The sequence below is a fragment of the Doryrhamphus excisus genome, chromosome 2, assembly GCF_030265055.1.
Source record: "Doryrhamphus excisus isolate RoL2022-K1 chromosome 2, RoL_Dexc_1.0, whole genome shotgun sequence".
Classification (NCBI taxonomy): domain Eukaryota; kingdom Metazoa; phylum Chordata; class Actinopteri; order Syngnathiformes; family Syngnathidae; genus Doryrhamphus; species Doryrhamphus excisus.
In genome coordinates, this window is record NC_080467.1 from 17,743,376 (window position 1) to 17,765,092 (window position 21,717).

The following is a 21,717-nucleotide window of genomic DNA, read 5'->3' on the forward strand; positions in this document are numbered from 1 at the left end:
TTTTTTACGGATCTGTATGTGTTTTTGTGTTGTTCAACAATATTGTATATATGTACATATATAATCATAATCAGTATCCAGCCAACAGTAACAAAACTGGGCCTTAAGATCAGCATCCTGAGCCAAAAAAGGACAAAAGAATGAATTAAATTTATCCAATCCTTCATTTTAATGCAGTATGTAAAAAAATATATGTACAAGTATTAACACTGGCAACAATGAAAATGTGTATCATCAAATTCACAACATGCAACCCGATACATTTTTGAGTACACTGAACACAAGACTGCGTCTAAAACAGGGGTGTCCAAACTTTTCCCATCGAGGGCCACATTCTGAAAAATGAAACGATGTAAGGGCCACTTTGATATTTTGGCTACATTTATACTGCAGGGTAAGAGGTCCAATTGAAAACGTATGTTTTATGTGAAAAAATGCACCATGTCGATGTGAACGTGATAATATTTATAAATAAATTATACATATTTTAAAATATATATTGAAAAAAATATTGAAACATAATTATTGTAAAATTACTGCTGATTTTTGCTGTTTTTTAGTAAGTTTTCTTTTTAAATTGTTCTTTATTTTTAGAATTGTTGAATTATTGTTGATTTGAATTGTTGATTATAGAATTGTATTTTTTTTTATGTACACTTATCCAAGCTGTACACTGACTGCATCTTTTTTTTTAGTGTTGTCTCATGAAAATATATAAAATATTTGCAGAAATGTAAGGAGTGTACTCCCTTTTGAATCCTTTCCAATTGCACATTGTTCATTCCTTGAACACCAACCGTCACTGACCAAGCGGCTCATTTGCTCTGGAACAAAGACATTTACGTACATTTGGACTTAAGCAAAGATAATAAATACTGGAGCAGACTTGAATGGGATGCAGATCTTACATCAGGAAGGATTAAGTACAGCCTGATCCGGCCTCTTCCTGCGGTAGCTGCTGTGTACGACTAATTGACAAGTGGCCCCTGGTATGCTTCATTGCTCCACCCTGTACGGAACGTGAGGGAACCATGGCAATTGACGCGAGAAGGGGAGAGGTCTGGAGCTGAATTTTGTTTAATAATTACAACAGTCACTTTTATTGCTAATGTTGATCCATCAACAAAGGGGAACGGTTGCTGAGGTGTATGTCAATGGCATCTGTTTTTTGGCACAATTGGCACAAAATTGAAACAAAAAAAAGCAGTAATTTTACATGAACAAATTGAAAATATTAAGAGAAAAGAGTTGTAGTCTCATGTGAAAATCCTCGGTTTTATGAGAACAACATGAAAAATTAAGAGGAAAAACATTATTTTAGTAACAACAGCACAAATGGAAACAACAATTTATGAGAATAAAGTTAACATACTCCTAGAAAAAAGTAATTGTAAACACTTCATTATTTTAGATTAAACTTACACTACGACGAAAAAACACCACTTTTGTAGCATGAGTTGAAATATTAAAGATGACAAATGATTACTTAAGAAGAAAGTCAAAATATTGGGAAAATTTGATTTAAAAAAACACAAATGGGGGAAAAGGGTGAGCAAAGTTATATATACTACTAATATATTTATTAGTAGCGGAGGTACAACAAAGCAGAGATGCATTTTCTTTTCTTGAAATATATAACTAGTTAGCATATTTACATGTGTTGCTTTACAAAATATCAAAGTGACCCTAACTTTCTTACATTTTCCAATGTGGAAAAGGTTGAAATAGCTCTGGTACAATGATTCCACCTTTGAAAAAGAAGGGTTCCAAAAAAATGAAGGCCATGCATGCCCACGAGGGAGGAGTGTAGTGTATGATGTATCACAACTTGCATGATACAGTATACTGTAGTGACACCTTTCATTCTGTCAAAATAAAATTTCAATTCCTTGTGGGTCTAAAAGGCACAATACTGAAGTAGCAACCATCATTCATAATAACAAATCATAACAAAAATGCCACTCCCATCCCTTCATGATTATCTTTGTACTACTGCTAGTAATGACTTATATTGAAAACATTCAAATGTTTAAAAAGAGCACAACCACCAAAAACTAAGGAAAGGGACAAAACAACTCATTTATTATGCTTCCAAATGCCGTTTGGATAAAAGCTTGGCTCTGGAATGTTTTCATCACTTACCAATTGAACTGTCACTGCAAACACTGACGACTGTGGACAACAAGCGATGGCAGAGAATGACCACAGGGACTCCTCTTCCCATAATGCACTGTGATACCCTTCCTGATCACCACAATGTTCCTTCATTCAAGTTCTCTTTGGCCGCTCCCACTGACCAAACACCAGATCGTCCTGTTAAAAGTCAATAGGCGTCTTTTTCCCCAACACGTGCGTGGAGGTCCTTAAACAGACAATGTTTTGGTCGACGTCTGCCCTCGCACTCACCACATAAGAGTGGAGGCAACAGCTGGAACTGATTATGAGTTATCCTGCAGTTCTTTGGCCTTCATCAAGATGGTGTGGACATCTGAGATGGGATAATCCTGACACAAACACCAAAGTTGTAAATATATTAGATGCAAAGTATATTTTTTTTCAAGCTACCAATACTAACAACTTTTGCACTTTTCAAATGCACAAGTGAATTCGGGGGAAGATACAACAAGAAAAGGAGCACTTGATTTGCTCACCCTAACTCACCGAGAGCACAATATGGTTATAATCTAACCACAATGGATCACTTTGGGTTTTTTTTATTGTTATCACTAATCAGTATTTTTTCATGTTATTAGACTTAGCGATTATAATGGCCGCCACACACAGTAGGTGACAAACGACTGAGATTGGCGAAACTCACCGGCAACACTTAGCGAACCATGAACACAGGAGGCGATAGCGACTGTAGCCAGCGACACCGGTGAGTGATGTGTTCACATTCAGATAGAATTGTATGAGACTCCCATGGTTTTGATGATGTAAACACACCCAGTATTTTTTTAGAATATAAAAAAATATATATCAATTTTTTTGAAATGTCAAATTGTTCCGGAAAATCTGACACGCCATGTATAGCGTACTGATTTAGCATCCTGTCTGCTCATTGGTCGATGAATGAAACTCCCCCATGTCCTCATCTGGGTGAAACCGACAAAAACATTTTTCAACTTTCTGGGAATGCTTTGCAAGCCAGCGTGTGCACGATGATATGCACAAACACAAACTTTTATTGGCCCAAATTTCTTGTGTCACTTGGCTGAATGGTGACACGGGAAATTTGCCCTATCACGCAGGTTCCATTTAAAATGAATAGAGTAAATGCAATGCCGCCTCCCGTGTGTGGCGCCCATTATTCCTCATATTGGCCCAATAATTATCAGTCTAATATTTATTGTGTAGTATTGTGTTGTATTGCGTATATGGCTGCATGGCGACCGAGTGGTTAGCGCGCAGGCCACACAGCTAGGAGACCGGAGTTTGTTCCATAGAAAAATGGCATGAACATGGCAACAATGGCATGAGTGAGCCCTTTTGTCAGTCATACAGTCTCTTTGCTTTGGTGGGTGGAGGCGGGGCCAGTAGCATACACACAGAGTGCAGAAGAGTGGAATATAGTAGAAATGAAATGGGTAGATTGCAATATATTGTCATATGTTTTACTTTTAATACAACTGATGACCCAAAATCAGAGACAGCATTGGCGAAGGTGTTCCGTGCACCCTCCAAACGAGTCATATACAGACTGAAAATGATGTACTATAAGATGACCAATCACAGCCCTTTATGCAGTAACATAACCCAAACTGAAGTATTCCAAAACATACCCACCTGCAGTAATCTCATATTTACTGTGAAGTCTCCTGCCAGAATGTTGTCTCGGATCAGTCTGTGAAGGTCAAGTCAAGAGGAAATACGGATAATGTGAACAAGTGTTTAGTGAAGCTCGGGGTAAACAGGCTGACATTCTCACATGAGCATGGCACAGCAAACCAGGATGAGGAAGTGGAAGCGGTCCTGGTCGGAGAACAGAGTGTCCCAGATGCGGATGACATCTGGCAGGAGGAACTCTTGTGATAACAACAGGGTCAGCCAGCGGAAGGTGAAATACTGAGGTTTGATATTCTGTTCTAGCTGAGGGCAAAGAAAAAGGAGAAAAGCCATGAATACCCCCATCTGAACTACAATCAAGAAAAACAGGAACTGCATTTTGATCTTGATGTTCCTCCAACTTTCTCCAGTTCACTTTTTGGGTTTTGCTTTGTTTTTGACTTTGGCTACTTTCAAAACACACATATTTGCCTGTGTTAGAAAAATGTCAAGAAGAGTCCACATACTAGAAACACACTGACTGGTTGTCATGTACCAGTCGATGTGTTTCTATGGACTATTCTGTTGTCAAATAACATTTAAAAGCTGGGGTTGTCAAACAGATTAATCTGTTTTTAAATTAATAGTGATTAATCACCATTTGCAACTATGTAAAACATGCCCATTTTCCTGTATTTTGACCAGAAAGACCAAATATATTGACCAGATATATATTTGGACATTGACAAAAGTTCTGTTTTACCTGTGTCGTGAAAGCTATTCCAATTATTGAGGGTGTCTGATATTGTCTTTATTGCCAAAAACAGATATGCCGATTGTACAGTTTTCAATTTCCGATACTAATATGTCTCCAGTGGGAGAATGTACACATACTGTATGTGTTATATACAGCATTTTTTATATATTTGTTTTCAAAAACATCCTGCACTAATATTGCATTTTTATGCTGATATCAGGCCGATAATTATCAATACTCCTACCAATTAGTTATATCATGGACATGGGTATAATGTGCAGACTGTCAGCTTTCATTTGCTGGTATCCACATTCAAATTGGATGAAGAATTTTCGAGTTTCAGCTCTTTAATGTATGCCACCCCATTTTAAAAAGTAATTGGACACTTGGCAGTTGTGGGAAGTTCCTTTGTTATGTCATTACCAATTAAACATAAAAGGTATGGAGATTATTTGAGGTATAGTGTTTGCATTTGGAGGATTGTGCCCGTAAAAACAACATGCAATCAAGGGGGGCTCACCAAGCAGGTGAAATCAAGCCATCTTGCAAAATCTGAGAAAATCCATCTGTGAAATTGCAATAGGAGTACAAAAATGACAGATTAAACCAAGATCAACCTCTCCCAGAATGATGGCAAGAAAAAAGTATAGAGAAAGCATGGTGCAGCTCTGGATGCAAAGCATATTGTGTCCTTTGTAAAACATGGCGGAGGCAGTGTGATGCTCGGGCATGCATAGCTGCCAGTGCCACTGGGTGACTAGTGTTTACTGACACAGGTCACAAGGGTTCAGAGACATATGGTCTCAAACCCAGCCAAACAGCCATACTACAGATGGATAATGACCCAAAACCCACTGCCAAAGCAACCCAGGACTTTATCAAAGCAAAGAAGTAGAATATTCTTGCATGGTCAGGTCAGTCACCTGATCTCAACCCAACTGCAAACCACTGCTGTGCAAGCATGGCAGAGCATTAAAGAGGAAGAAACGCAGAAAGAATCTGCATGAGCTCAAGACTTCAGGCAGTCATTGTCAGGAAAGGGGTTTCCAACCAAGTATTAGAAAAGAACAATTTACTTTCAGTTATTTCAATTGTCCAATTACTTTTGAAACTCTGAAATGAAGGGGTTGTGTTGGGAAAAATGACTATGTTCACTGAATTCAAGCTGAAAATCTGCACTTAAAATACATCTGAATTGTGTCATTTAACATTCATTGTGGTACTCTATAGAACCAAAGCTACAAAAACCTTTGTCTCCATCCAAACATTTATGGCCCTAACTGTATGTAGCTCCAAATAGCTCCAAATCAAATCAGGGCTGTCTGACCTTTTTCCAGTGAGGGCCACATAGTTAACAAAAAAATGCAAGGGCCACTTTGGTATTTTGTAAACAACACATGGAGCTCTGCTAAAAAGTGGGCCAACAGAATCAGAGAGAATGTCATAATTGTGTTTTTGATGTGAATATGTTTTTTTCCTGGCTTGCCGCATGTTCATGGTTGTGTTTTTTTATCTTGTTCTTTAAACTAAATCTGGATCTTTTAACTACTGAGAGGATGGCCTGAATAGCATGACTTTGTTCTTAGTTTCTCTGGAAGAAGACCTGACTTGACTCAGAAGGCTTGTTCTTACCAGCTTGAGATAGAGCTCCAGATCTTTCTCTTTGAGCATGGAGTACACACTCTCCATTTTGTACGTTATGCCGCACTGAGAGTCGTCGAGGCTCTTGATGAAGTTGTCTCTGTTCTCCGACATTAGATTGGTGAAGCAGAAGAACGTGTCTGCCTCTGCATGCTCTGCAAAGTACAAACAGTCCCATGTGCGTCAATGTTTGATCCACCTCAGAGCAAATGCAAAATTCATTGAAAGCAAAGGCATGCCATGCAAATGTTTCCACATTTTCGTAGTATTTCCTCTAAGGGTGTGGAAAAGAATCGATATTAATTGATACACCGATGCGCATGCGAGTGAATCAGCTCATTTACTGGGTATGGATGCAATTGACGCGTGAAATCTAGATTCATCACGATGCGTTTGTGGGTATCAGTAAAATTTGATGCAAGTGCTGTTTTATTAATGTTCAACTTCACTCCATATGCTGTTCCCAAGTTGCAATGAATGCATCATCATTATTTGGTGTTTTGTATTGAACACGGACGGAAGCCGTGAGGCACATACAACTACTAGTAAAACAGCATGGACTTTCGCACGTACTAAGCAGCAGCAGTATGTTTTTCAGACAGGAATATAAACAAACATTGATTCCAACTGTTGAAAGTGTCACTTTAACTTTGTTGTTGCTGCATACTGTATTTTTACAGCAGTAATTGTTTAATTGTTTGACTCCACCACTGAACCACTGCTATTGTAATTGCATAGCTGATTTGAAAGTGTGAGGAAAATCGTCTTGAAAAGTTGTTGAAGATTGTTGAGTTTTAAGATGGCAAAAAGAATGATCAAGAAGTAGTGCATAGTAAAAAAAGACAAACAGCACTTTAGTTGAATTTACTGCCAAGTGCCTATAAGGAATGAAGCCAAATCCTTTTTGGAGACACATTTTCCCCTTTGCTTATTTGCATCATGTTGAATTGCATCATATCGCAAGAAATTGCACCATATAATATCGGATTGCATTGATTTGAACTAAATGATTATCGCATCATATCGTATCATATCGCATCGTGAAGAGGGTTAATAGTATTGCATCGAATCACCAGAAAATTCCAGGTATCGTTAAAGTGTTGTATCACTTGCAGTGCCATCAAGATGTGTATCCAATCGTCCTCAGTGCTGAGATTCACACCCCTAAATTCCTCCCTTTGTTGAAACATCCACTTTGCAAGTACGCTCATTGTCCCATTGTTATCATTTGTCCTGAAATGAAACCCACATTTTGACCATTTGTGCCGCTTGGGAATCGGTAATGATGTTGCCATGAATGTTGCATAGCGCCCACTGGAATCGATAAGGCAATGATTCCCAGAAAATTAAACATGGAACGTCTTTAACATTTTCCAGACTATGTGTTCATAGTTTGGCTGGTCCTGTGACTTCGTAGTGGGGTGTGACTTACAGTGGTATGAAAAAGTTTGGGCACCCCTGATAATTTCCAAGATTTTTCTTTATAAATGATTGGTTGTTGGGATCAGCAATTTCAGTTAAATATATCATATCAAAAGAGTGAGTCAATGGTGGGTTGATTGCAGGATGAAGATTAATTTCCTTTAAGCACAGTCGAATGAGTGTTCTTTAGGCGATACATCATGGGAGTTGTTGTTGAATTATATTTATAAATTGTGTCGAAGTATTTGCAATGAACAGTCATTTTTAAGCTCGAAATGGTTCCACGCTACACTTTGCCCTGCACGCTTCATGTTTTCTACTTCTAATATGTCAGCTGGCAGGCGGTTTTCTCTGCTGTCCATAGGCTATATCGCCCCCCGCTGGTGGGATATTTTACTACCGCCACACAGTAAAATTCATTACATTGCTTTCTCGACGCACACTACATGAACTCTGTTTAACACTGTTGAAAAATCAAAAAATATCAATCATCAATTAATCGTGCCCATCCCTAGTTGATAGAAAACATTTGGACATTCCCGGTGTAGCAAAACCAGTGTTAATGTGTTATGTTAACATTGCAGACACCTATGCAGACTGTGGCTGTGTGATATTGTGTAATACAGGGGTGCTCATTAAGTCGATCGCGAGCTACCGGTCGATCGCGGAGGTGGTACTGGTCGATCGCTGGTCGATCGCGGCGTGACATTAAAAAAATATCATCCCAGCATCAATGCCGTCACTTGATTGATATACAGGGCAGCCATTCAGATGACAACTGAATGTTGCCCTTCGGGTGACCAATCAAATCAAACAACGTCTCTAAGTGCAGCAGAACTTACGATGTCAGCCTATCATCCATCCCCGTTACTTGATTGACATACAGGACAACCAGTCAGATGACAACTGAATTTTGACCTTTAGGTCACCGCTCATGCGTAAACAACGATGCAAAGTGCTAAGCTAGTCGGCGAATTGCGAGATTTTAAGCCCTCGCTAAAGTTTATGGTCACTAAAATGAGTGAAGGAGCTGGAGCAAGTAAAAAGGCAAAAACTGGACCAAGTAAAAAGGCAAAAAACATATCACTTCCATACGGATATGGAATATTATACGGATATTGTGATACGGATATTATCCATGACTGATAAACATTTGGAAGTGTGCTTGAGGCTGGCTATCAGCAGCTACTGTCCGGACTATGCATCCCTGGCTGGTTCAATTCAGTGCAAGTCATCAAAGTAAACTCAGGTAATTACAAAAAAATGTAATAGTTAATTATGTGTGTTTTGGAATATTGGCTCATTTGGTTATGTAAGGTACATCAACATACATTGTACGTACAAATAATCCTCAATACATTTGAAAATAAATAGATGTTTTGCATTTTTGTAGTGGGTAGATCATTTTGACGCGGTCATTTTAAAAGTAGCTCGCGTGCTGAAAAAGTGTGAGCACCTCTGGTGTAATAACTTGCCTTCCCACATTAAATGTTTGTTCTTGGTTTTGAATTTTGTGAAACAAATTTCGATATAAAAGCGACTTTGATGTCTTTTCCTCTTCATGATGCATTTTCTGACAGAGGCAACTTGGAAAATACAGTGATTGACACAAAAACGATTATGGTGCCTTTCCCTGCAATGAAGTATTTACTGAAGTGAAAAGCAAAAGATTTACCTTTCCACTGGCTGTTTGGGTCTGTGGCGAATGTATAGTAAATTGGACCAACGATTTCATTCATGCCCTGGACATAGGCAATCCCTGGATTGAGTTTGGCGTAGATGAAGAGGATGCGCTCCACCACCTCCCAATGTGCTTCACTGCCACAGGGCAACACCTCGTATTCATTGGATGGATACAGATTCAATGCCTTTCCAGGGGAGCTGACCTGGGGGGAAATGTAACAAAGCACATTAAGATGCTGGAGTGGCCTAGCCAGTCTGCAAACTTAATCCCAAAGAAAATCTGAGAAGGGAGATGGTACAGTATCTGCAATACAGTATCTTCTGAAAGAAGAAATTCATACATACATTGGTTACTCCACTGCGGTTCCGATTAACAGTTTGTGCTTTCAGGGTGGTTTGCTCCACTCGCCGACGCAGCGTCTCATAATCATTCTGAGGGTCTAAGATAAGTTGGCATGGGTAGTCCGTAGGACGCTGAAAGAAGGCCATGTCTGGATACAGCCTCCTGGAAAATGGAAACATTTGTCACATAGTGCTTCAAGTGGAAGATGTTTAAAATACAGTTTTTTTGTCCATCACTTTAGATGTCATCCCTTCAAAAAGGGAAAATATATATATACTATATATGGCTTGCTTGGCGGACAAGTGGTTAGCGTGCAAGCCACACAGCTCGGTACCCGTGCATGCGTGGGTTTTCTCCGGGTACTTCAGTTTCCTCCCACATTCCAAAAACATGCTAGGTTAACTGGTAAATCCAAATTGTCCATAGGTATCAGGGCTCTACATTAAAAACAAAAATTACTTGCCCATGGGGAATCCTTAAGGTGAGAACTCTTTGCCCGAACTTGCCCGAATATGCTGATAATTCATCAGATAATAGTACTGATGCATTGTATTTGGAGGAATGTCTGAAACGTATGTTAACATGGCATGCCATACTACCTTACACATCGTAGTCGTAGTAAGCAGTGATATTTATAAGTTGTGCACCACATTGAAACATTATTGAATAGACACATTTGTGTACTAGTAAAGTGTTTTTAATAGTGTTTTTTTGCTCAATGGTCAAACAATAATTTGTGAAGGTGAGAAAAATACACAGAGAAATGGAACTGCTAGATTTTGTAGCTTGTGCAAAATCAGCACTTGGTATTGGATCTAATCGGTGGTGTTTCATTGTGACCACTTCAAATTGTCACAGCAATGTGATTCACTCACCTGTGCCATCATTTGATTTGCTGCCGCTAATAAAATACTTGTTTAGGAGGCACTGGTTCATCACTTTTTGCTGTTTTCCTTCACAAGTTGTTGAAGAATTAGACGATGTTGGCAGGGACGCCATGATAGATGTTTTCGTAGTCAAACGATCGCTGATTGGTTGATCGCAAACAAGAACGGGTTTGGGTAAAACACGGATTGTGGATTACGGACCGCGGTCTAAATAAACGAACCCAACAAGAACCGCTTTTAAAAAAAACTCTTGGCAGTATGGCATGCCAAAGTGCACTTGCCCGACGGGAATATCACTGATTGGATTTACTTTCCCCAATTTTGTTTTAACTTGCCCCGGGCCATCGTTATTGTCGAGCCCTGGGTATGAATGTGAGTGTGAATGGTTGTTGGTCTATATGAGCCCTGTGATTGGCTGGCGACCAGTCCAGGGTGTACCCCACCTCTCGCCCGAAGACAGCTGGGATAGGCTCCAGCACCCCCGTGACTCTCGTGAGGATAAGCGGTAGAGAATGAATGAATGTGTGTGTGTGTGTGTATATATATATATATATATATATATATATATATATATATATATATATATATATACAGTGCATCCGGAAAGTATTCACAGCGCTTCACTTTTTCCACATTTTGTCATGTTACAGCCTCATTCCAAATTGTATTAATTTAATCTCTTAGCCCAAAATTCTACACAAAATACTCCATTATGACAATGTGAAAAAGTTTTTTTTTTTACTTTTTTTGAATTTATTAAAAATAGAAAACTAAGAAATCACATTTACATAAGTATTCACAGCCTTTGCCATGAAGCTCAAAACTTTTTTCCACTGATCATCCTTGAGATCTTTCTACAGCTTAATTGGAGTCCACCTGCAGTACATTCAGTTGATTGGATATGATTTGGAAAGGCACACACCTGTCTATATAAGGTCCCACAGTTGACTGTGCATGTCAGAGCACAAACACCAAGCATGAAGTCAAAAGAACTGTCTGTAGACCTGCGAGACAGGATTGTCTTGAGGCACAAATCTGGGGAAGGATACAGAAAAATTTCTGCTGCTTTGAAGGTCCCAATGAGCACAGTGGCCTCCATTATTGGTAAATGGAAGACGTTTGGAACCACCAGGACTCTTCCTAGAGCTGGCCGGCCTTCTAAACTGAGCGATCGGGGAAGAAGGGCCTTAGTCAGGGAGGTGACCGAGGCCCCGATGGTCACTCTGTCAGAGCTCCAGCGTTCCTCTGTGGAGAGAGGAGAGCCTTCCAGAAGGACAACCATCTCTGCAGCAATCCACCAATCAGGCCTGTATGGTAGAGTGGCCAGACGAAAGCCACTCCTTAGTAAAAGGAACATGGCAGCCCGTCTGGAATTTGCCAAAAAGCACCTGAATGACTCTCAGACCATGAGAAACAAAATTCTCTGGTCTGATGAGACAAAGATTGAACTCTTTGGTGTGAATGCCAGGCGCCATGTTTGGAGGAAACCAGGCACTGCTCATCACCAGGCCAATACCATCCCTACAGTGAAGCATGGTGGTGGCAGCATCATGCTGTGGGGATGTTTTTCAGCAGCAGGAACTGGCAGACTAGTCGGGATAGAAGGAAAAATGAATGCAGCAATATATAGAGATATCCTGGATGAAAACCTGCTCCAGAGCGCTCTTGACCTCAGGCTGGGGCGAAGGTTCATTTTTCAGCAGGACAACGACCCGAAGCACACAGCCAAGATCTCAAAAGATTGGCTTCAGAACCACTCCGTGAGTGTCCGGGAGTGGCCCAGCCAGAGTCCAGACTTGAATCCGATCGAACATCTCTGGAGAGATCTGAAAATGGCTGTGCACAGACGTCTCCCATCCAACCTGATGGAGCTTGAGACTTATTGCAAAGAAGAATGGGCAAAACTGCCTAAAGATAGGTGTGCTAAACTTGTGGGATCATATTCAAAAAGACTTGAGGCTGTAATTGCTGCCAAAGGTGGATCAACAAAGTATTAAGCAAAGGCTGTGAATACTTATGTAAATGTGATTTTTTTGTTTTCTATTTTTTATCAATTCAAAACATGTGAAAAAAAAAAACTTTTTCACATTGTCATAATGGAGTATTTTGTGTAGAATTTTGAGGTAAGAGATTAATTTAATAGAGTTTGGATATATGTATATATATATGTATGTATATGTATATATGTATATATATATATATGTGTGTGTATATGTGTATATATATGTGTGTGTATATATATATGTGTGTGTGTGTGTATATATATATATATATGTATGTGTATGTATATACTATATATATATATATGTATATGTGTATATATATATATGTGTATATATATATGTATATGTGTATATATATATGTATATGTGTATATATATGTATATATATATGTATATGTGTATATATATATATATATATATATATATATATATATATGTGTATATATATATATATGTATATATATATATATATATATATATATATATATATATATATATATATATATATATATATATATATATATATATATATATATATATATATGTACACACACACACACAACAGAATGTTCCTTATTTCCTTACCTTACATCTTTATCAATTTGTAGAAGAATTTCATTATCTTTGAAGTAAGTATTCCACCTGCTGTCTGGATTGGGATTTAGAGGCTGAAAAACAAGAAGACCATCCAGTTGTTAAGGACTGAGACACGAGCCACTGCTACAGGAAATCACTTTTGTTTAGATACCATCCATTCATCAATCATTCATTTCTTGTATACAGTGTTCCCTCGGTTATTATGGATAAAAACGTATGTCTATCTGCGATAGTGAGTTAACTGTGGACAAAAAGCAATTAATCGTGATCAAACATTTTAAATCGATTGAATAAAATGAAAAATCATTGCATGCCACATTTGCCCGGTGGGCCTTGAGGTTGACACATGTGGCAAAATTAATTATTTGGACATTATTGAATAAATGTAACGATTAAGCATGGTAATTATCCAGTCAATCCACTGCATTCATCATCCAGTGGAAAAATTTTTTTTGAAGTGTGCAGGAGTAGGGGGTTCATGATTTCAGGTCAAACATCAGATGGGATATATGACTGAAAAGTTTGGGAACCACTGCTGTCAAACGTTGTCAAAAGCATGACTTTAAGTGATGTGCCATTTTAATCCAAAGGGTTTAATATGACGTTGGCCCACCCCTTCCTGAAACACTGGCTGTACTTCATTCTTCCAACAAGATTATTTCATGTAACCCATGTACGTAAGGTTATATTGGTTGATCAAGATTGTGAAAAAGACAACTTGACTCACATGGTCTTCCATCGTTACATCTTCTCTGGATAGGCCCAGGTTGGCTTTAGCAATGCCAGGCTGGATGATCATTTCTTTCAGAAACTGTGAATACACCTCCCTGTGACAGACCAAATGTAGGATGGAGAGGTGGTGTTAGATGTATTAATATCTAGAGCCATGATGAGAGCTGCTTTGACAGGAGGGGTGAGCTATTTGTGTTTTATTAATATGATTGGAAACAGTTCAATGTCACTTCTTTTCCCAAGCAGATTGCTACTCAAACATTAGATGTATGTCATTGTCTTTATGCTATTTTGTGTTCATTTGAGGCATAATGTCAAAATTAGCTGTGGACCTACTGGTAGTTCAAAACTAAGGATCGACCAATACATCGGCCGGCCAATATATCGGGCCAATATTTGTGTTCTTTACTTGAATCGGTATCAGCCGATACGCGTGTGGGTTCACCGATGTATTTTTCCGCCACATGATTTACAGACAGGCATCCGCCGGGCAGCTTTGTGTTGCCGGAGGACCCTGCAGCACACGCAGTCGCTGTACCCCTCCCACACTGCAAGAGTGGTGAATCACAACAAGGGTACTTTTTCAACTTTTAATTAGCCTCTAATAGTTAAACTTTGGAATATTGCCGCCTGCTTTGAAATAGGAAACATGAATGCCAAGTGCATGCAATATACGTGCTTGAAAATATAGTTTAGTTTGTGGGTCTGAAAACCAGGAATGCTGCTGAATGCTTCATCCTTAAAAGTGCCTACCGTTGTAATTAGGGAGCTGTTGATGTAGTTGAAGGCTGATATGTACAGCTATTACCATCACAGGTTTAATGTCAACGTTGTCAATTCAGTCCCATGGTGTTTGTAGGAGTTTCATTCAGCGAACATCGGGCTGAGGTTAAATGCGTGTCGTGTTATGTGTGTGCATTCTCTCTGAACACACACGCACACACAGAACGAATTGGAGCAGCCGTGTCTGCTTATGAGAGGTCTTTAGCGTGCACAACACAAACGTTAATGATGAGAGAAATGTTTTATATATGTTACTAAATTGTGTCAGTGTGATGTGTTTGCGTGGTAGAAGCGGGGGGTGGGCGTCTCACTGCGGAGGAGCAGTCATCACATCGATGCTAGATAGAACTTAAACTACGACAGAAATGTTTGGCAAATAGTTGAATATTTATTCCTTTTAATTTCAATTAAATATTTCAATAAATATTTGTTTAAACTTGAAACCTGTAATATTTGTTATCATTGTCATTTTTTCATGTAAATTGAGGAAGCAAAAGCAGTATCGGCCACAAATATCGGCCCAAGCAAAATCGGCCATCGGCTAAGGGTGATGGAAAAAAATCAGCATCGGCTGGAAAAAAAACATATCCGCCGATCCCTATTCAAAACTACCTGCAGAAGGCTCATCTAGACAACTGGATAAAATCCTCACATAATAATGACGACAGCGACAAGTTTAAGTTATGATCTGATATCTAGCCATTTCCATGGTTTTCTTGATAATAACCAAAAATCATTGCAACCTTTCTGTCCTAATTAAATGACACAAAGCTCAACGAATGTTGCTGTACTATATTTATACAAATGAGGATTTATGTGGGTTGTATATGGATATCGGGGGTGCACGCACTTTTTCAGCATGCAAGTTACAAGTCCACATGATCTATCGCTGACTATAAAACATTCAACATACAGTTGTGTGGAAAAAATAATTGCCTCATTGCTGATTTCTAAAGCTTTGCAACTTCACTGAACCACAGTGAGATCCATTTTCCACAAATGGCCAAAACATGGACCAGTTGTTCGTAGGAGTGGCTGTCCAACCAACATGACCCACAAGTGCAGCAATGACTCATCCAAGAGGTTACAAAAGACCCCACAACAAAATCAGTTAGGTCAGGGTTAATGACTCCACCATTAAAAAGACACTGTGTATAAACAGCCTGCATGGCAGAGATCCAAGATGAAAACCAGTGCTGAACAAAAAGAACATTAAGGCTTGTCTGTCCTCAAACTGAAACCAACTTGGGTTCTGCACCAGGACAATGATCCAGAACACACCAGCAAGTCCACCTCTGAATGGCTGAAGAAAAAAACAAATGAAGACTTTGGAGTGGCCTAGTCAAAGTCCTGACCTGAATCCTATTGAGATGCTATGGCATGACCTTAAAAGGCTTCATGCTGGAAAAGCCTCCAATGTGGCTGAATGACAACAATTGCATGAAATACTGTTGTTCTCGTTTCAAGTTTTGTTTTTCTCTGAGGTCGTATTTGTCCTGTCTTGTAGAAAAGGTTTCGGAGCCTATACCTTTTTCCACACAGGGCCATGTGGGTTTGGATTTTTTTTGGCCCTTAATAATAAAAAGTTTAATTTAAAAACTGCATTTCGTGTTGAGTTGTGTTGTCATTGACTAATATTTGTTTGATGATTTGAAACATTTAAGTGTGACAAACATGCAAGAAAAAAAAACAGGAAGGGGGCTAACATAACCACACTGAAGATACAGTATATCATCTTTCCACCCATCATTAAGGGCCAGACAATCAATATGCAACCATTTTCCCATGATGTGTATGTAGAGTATATTTCAAGCAACTGCTCAGCACACACAATACAGTTGCCAGTTCTCCTATTTGAGTCATCAGATGGTATATATTCATTAATTCAAGCCATTGTTTACTCAGGGCACTTAATCCATTGCAACTGGACTAGTCCAGTCATGATGTCATCAGCTGTGCTACCTACAGTAGTTTACAATCCCACTTGAAAGTTACCATCCCACTTACCTTTCCTTTTTGAGGAAAGACTCCCATCTTGTCTGGTCAAGAGGAAGGTAGTTAAGAAGGACCTAAAGAGATTAAATGACAAGATTTCATTCCTTCATTGGATCAACTACAGTATCACTCTATTAGCATCATTACTCTGGTCCAAACAGTCAGATGAAACCCAAAACGTATGCTAACATTATTTTACTATAACAAATAAAGCAAATATAATTTATTTAAATTAAATACATTTAAATTAATTTTGAAATTATTTTTATAATATGGTTTTACCTGTGGGAAAAAAAATCAAAATGCACATACATAAATGCCAAATGAAAGGGATATTTAAAGTAACTTTACCTCAATTGGAGTCGAGTTATTTATTATCAACACACACTCTGAACTTCCTTTGGCTCCATTGGGTCTTATTTGAAAGCCATGATCAATAAGAGAAGCAGAGACTTGCGGTGCAACTGTTTTCGTCAGCAAAGACTGCAAAGTCAACCGCTGATGACATCAAAGAGGGGCGACTAAGATGGGGGACGATGACTTCCAATTCCGGTTTGTTGAGTGCAGGCTAACAAGAACGTTTTGTAAATGTTCAACATTATGCAGCTTGTTTCTGCATAAACAAGCCATGCAGGGTGACTCCACACTCTGTGCGGTGTATCGTAAGCACATCTACCACAGTACTAAACTAAAGCCAAAGAAGGTTGCCATTACTCGACTTCCAACACTTCGAGGCAAATGTTTTTCAAACAGGACAAGCTGTTTGGGCACAACGCCAAGCTCGATGTATGTTTGGAAGGGTCAAACCTAGGAACATTGTAGCAACTGTTTGTGGCTCTTTTACTGCCAGAGGTAATGCTACACTGCATGAGGTCAATGGAATCACCAAGAAGGACTCGAGTGGACTATGCTTCAATGCCAGGTCTGTGCCAAGAACCCAAGTAATTGAAATGAACTACATTCTGCCAAGACACATGGTGATACGTATATCCAAGCAGGAAGCCTGTTGATAGCTAGATAAAGACCTTGGACTTGTTGGAAAACTACAAAACCATATTTACCTTCCAGCAAAGAGCCCGTATGCCTCCTTCAAACGGGATTCCTAAAATGAATAAAACAAGATGAAAACATCAACATGAAAAAAACAACTGTCCAATGACTTTATTCAGAAAATAATTACCATTGAAGCACAGTTCTCTTAGTGTCTTCAAGTTGATATTCCCTTCACTCAAAGCTACTTTGAAGTCTTGTATCCTGTGGAAAAGAAAAGTTTGTATCCATATCAGTTTGAAGCTTTTTGATCCTCATCGTGAGGATAAGCGGTAGAAAATGAATGAATGAATGTCAATACATTATACTGTATATACAGTACAGCAAAGTCTCACTACTTCACGCTAATAATTTCACAGCTTCACTCTATCACAGTTGTTCCAAATTACATTCATTACATCAGTGCTGTTTTGTGGTGTAATATGGTCAATTATGAGCCCAAAAATATGCATATTTAAGCAAATTTTCAGCCCAAATTACACATTTTCAAGTACAACAATAGTTAAGGGAACTAAAATACAATATAAAGCGCTGTTCACACTGCAGGATTTGATGGTTAAATCTGCTTTTTCATGTGGTCGTTGACATTACCAAATACATGTGACATGTTAAAATGAACATCTGAAAAGTGACGTTCATGTGCAAAAGCACGTTATCGCTCACATTTCCATGTGTTTACAGAAGTAAACATTGCTGCAATGTGACCGCTAGTGATATGGGATACCATTGAGTTCAATTCTGTGGCAAGAGGTGGCAGGATAACAAGAGCTTTTGCAGTAATTTTCGGATAAGAAGAAGAACTTTGCCTACATCGGTGAGTACCTTTATCCAAGCGTTGCACTATAAACCACGCCTTTTCATGACTGCGTACATCAGTGAGTACACTGCAACATCTCCACATAGCCATGTGCTGTTTGACGCCCCTGCACTGTTTCATTGAAGGAAAAAGAAACCCATATCAGGATTTTACAGTGTGACTAATTCACTTGTGAGTGGAAAAAAATAAAAGGGAGTATCTATGCCAGGGGTGCTCACACTTTTTCAGCATGCGAGCTACTTTTAAAATGACCGAGTCAAAATGATCTACCCACTACAAAAATGCAAAACATCTATTTATTTTCAAATGTATTGAGGATTATTTGTACGTACAATGTATGTTGATGTACCTTACATAACCAAATGAGCCAATATTGCAAAACACACATAATTAACTATTAACATTTTTTGTAATTACCTCCACATTACTCCACATTTCCCTTCTTTGGTACTGCGATGGTAGAATGGCATATGAGGCAAACGCACTTCGAAAAAGACATTGTGAAAAAAAAGTCCACCTCCCATTCCGTATGGAAGTGATATGTTTTTGCCTTTTTACTTGGTCCAGCTCCTTCACTCATTTTAGTGACCATAAACTTTAGCGAGGGCTTAAAATCTAACGCAATTCGCCGACTAGCTTAGCACTTTGCATCGCTGTTTACGCATGAGCGGTGACCTAAAGGTCAAAATTCAGGTGTCATCTGACTGGTTGTCCTGTATGTCAATCAAGTAACGGGGATGGATGATAGGCTGACATCGTAAGTTCTGCTGCACTTAGAGACGTTGTTTGATTTGATTGGTCACCCGAAGGGCAACATTCAGTTGTCATCTGAATGGCTGCCCTGTATATCAATCAAGTGACGGCATTGATGCGAGGATGATATTTTTTTAATGTCACGCCGCGATCGACCAGCGATCGACCAGTACCACCTCCGCGATCGACCGGTAGATCGCGATCGACTTAATGAGCACCCCTGATCTATGCGCATACATTTTCCAGCCCTTTCATTGGTATTTTGCTCCTGAAATAAGTTCATACAAAATGACCAAAACAAGAGTAAGATTTTCACGCATCTGTATATAAAGCGACAAGTCTCCTACAACTTTTCAGCCAAGCTAGCTGGTGCCGCCGAGCAATGCAGCTTGTCAGCCCAATAAAGTTGGAAGCCATTAGGACTGTAATTTTTGTTCTCATCAGGACAGAAAACGTTCTTCCACCATGTCTGGTGATCTGTTTTCAAGTCTCACTCCCATTTCTTATTTTTGCATTTTGAAGCTCGACTTGGAACCTCAATGTACATTCTTGGAATTTTTGCACTGGTCTTAAGTTTTGGGCAGGAGAGAACATTTGTAGACATAACTGCCCTGGGGTGGACGGATAGAAACGTGGCTGCTAATTCACATCCTTCACACCAGTGTGGGCTACACTGGGGAAAGGTGGGTGAACCGTCTTGTACATGGGCACAACAGCAACCTGTTTCTAGACATCCAGGACGACCTGTTTATCTCCGACTGCCACCCATAGCCACTTAAATGGCCAGTCATAAATGGTCATATTCAAGGAATTTAAGACTAGAATTTGTAATAAAAACTTGGACTAACTTAAATTGTATGCCTTTGTGTTACCAATGTTGATAATTATTTTGCTGTTGGGTTGTTGTCATAGAGCTGGCAACATTGGGAAAATACCCTCAGGAGTTTGTACTGTGTGACCAGTACAGCTGGGATAGACTCCAGCATACCCTCGACTCAAGTGAAGCGGTGCAGAAAATTGAGTTATTACATGTGACATTTGATCCCCACAGACTGGTTATGTGTCCATGAAACCATGTCTATGAATCCTGTCCCTTCAGCAAGAAGCTTAGTGAAACAGAGCCCACCACAATTGGAAAATGGAAGAACTGCTAAATAAGAGTCTATTGCCACCGCTTTGAAGCATAAATGATGGAACATTCCCTCGAAATATTATCGGGGCAAGTTACAGAAAGAGTGTGTGTGTTTTGTTATTTTTTGACTCCATTGATATGAAAACACCCAGTCAGCTAAAACGTTAGCCTCGTGTTTATCGCATCAGCTGATGTGCTAACGGGAAGCTAGCACCGCTAGCTAGGCAATGGAGTTAGCTTAAGTAATAGCACTAATTTCCTGCTCCAATTCACCATCATGTTTAAAACTTAAAACGCGTGTATGCTAGAAGTCTGATGGCATGACCAACGCTTATCTTAATGCAGTTGGATATGCTTATGCTCAATTGCAATTGTGCAGTAGGGATGCTAGTTACTGTCAATACGCCAATACAAGTTATTTTTTAAGCGATTCTCGCGTCTTTCTCTGCAGACACAACAAATGTTTAGAGGTGCCCTACCTGTTTTTGTATGCGATAGACATAGCTGGGTAAGCGGCGATGTTTTTGTCCAAAGGTGATTGCCTGAAGGAAGCCACTTCCGTCTTCACACACCAGCAGACAACGCCGCTGTCCCCTCGGATGGGATGATCGATCCAAACATCGATAGTTTAGATACCAAAGGTCGTGAGAGACAATATTGTACAATTGTCTCCTACGTTCATATTATTGTTACAATGTTGATATTGGGTTGTGCTCTACGAAAGTGGCTCAACCAAACCAGGCTTTGAGCACAAGCTGCAATTCAACAAAAGCTATAATTAGAATTAAATTCGAATTAAACCATAATTCAACGGTGTTTTTTCGGTGGTTCTTTGTGCTCAGTACGTGTTCGCATACAAGGTAGCGTTTTCTGGTGCTATTCTTGCCTGTGGAACGTTATGAGGACTTAAAAAAGTTTATCACTGCCAAAAGCAACACCGTCGCCACGAGTAAAGGGTAGGAGGACAACAACTGTGTTTTATTTTCGATTGAAATCCTTATTGTTTAACAGTTTACTGATATCAATTCCAGAATGCCTGTGTGTGTGTTTATGAGTTGCATCAGCGTGTTCAAGAGACGTGCTGTACCTCGTGATGTGACCACTAGGTGGCAATGTTGACGCTTTTTCAGGAAACGTAGGCACCTGTGGAGCTCAAGAGAAACCCGGCATGAGGGTGCTGCTTCCACCTCCCTTGCCCAAGGAGGAGCACACAGTGCTGGACAAACGTTGTCAGAGGTACCTCTGGTGGCGTGGAGCTCAAAAGCTGGACATGAGGGCTCCACGTTTAACAAGTGCAGGCAATCTTGCCACAACATCGGGAGTGGAAATGTGGTCATTCCATGTTATTTGCGGGACC

General features: G+C 39.4%; 1 protein-coding gene across 2 annotated transcripts; it reads right to left on the reverse strand.

The window, feature by feature from the left end:
• Positions 1 to 145: 145 nt before the first annotated feature.
• On the reverse strand, positions 146 to 20,999 carry tbc1d13 (TBC1 domain family, member 13). Of its 2 annotated transcripts, XM_058061889.1 has the most exons (13): positions 20,840 to 20,999; positions 17,789 to 17,862; positions 17,670 to 17,710; positions 16,621 to 16,682; positions 13,826 to 13,925; positions 13,087 to 13,169; positions 9,614 to 9,773; positions 9,261 to 9,471; positions 6,155 to 6,318; positions 3,929 to 4,089; positions 3,787 to 3,844; positions 2,407 to 2,504; positions 146 to 2,313 (listed from the first exon to the last, which is right to left on the reverse strand). In XM_058061889.1, the coding sequence occupies exons 1-12, from the start codon at positions 20,860 to 20,862 to the stop codon at positions 2,439 to 2,441; spliced, it is 1,203 nt and encodes a 400-aa protein (XP_057917872.1). In that variant the 5' UTR covers positions 20,863 to 20,999; the 3' UTR covers positions 146 to 2,313; positions 2,407 to 2,438. The 2 variants fall into 2 exon arrangements, with proteins under 2 accessions (XP_057917872.1, XP_057917863.1); XM_058061880.1 differs by having other exon boundaries at positions 146 to 2,504.
• Between the last annotated feature and the right edge of the window lie 718 nt (positions 21,000 to 21,717).

Excerpts from the sequence above, each read along its gene's own strand:
- tbc1d13 (XM_058061889.1), bottom strand. The coding sequence starts at position 20,862 with ATGTCTATCGCATACAAAAACAG. Across the intron at positions 13,170-13,825 it reads ATGTAACGATGGAAGACCAT|CCTCTAAATCCCAATCCAGA; the intron begins GTGAGTCAAGTT and ends CTTGTTTTTCAG. Across the intron at positions 9,472-9,613 it reads ACCGCAGTGGAGTAACCAAT|GTCAGCTCCCCTGGAAAGGC; the intron begins GTATGTATGAAT and ends ATTTCCCCCCAG.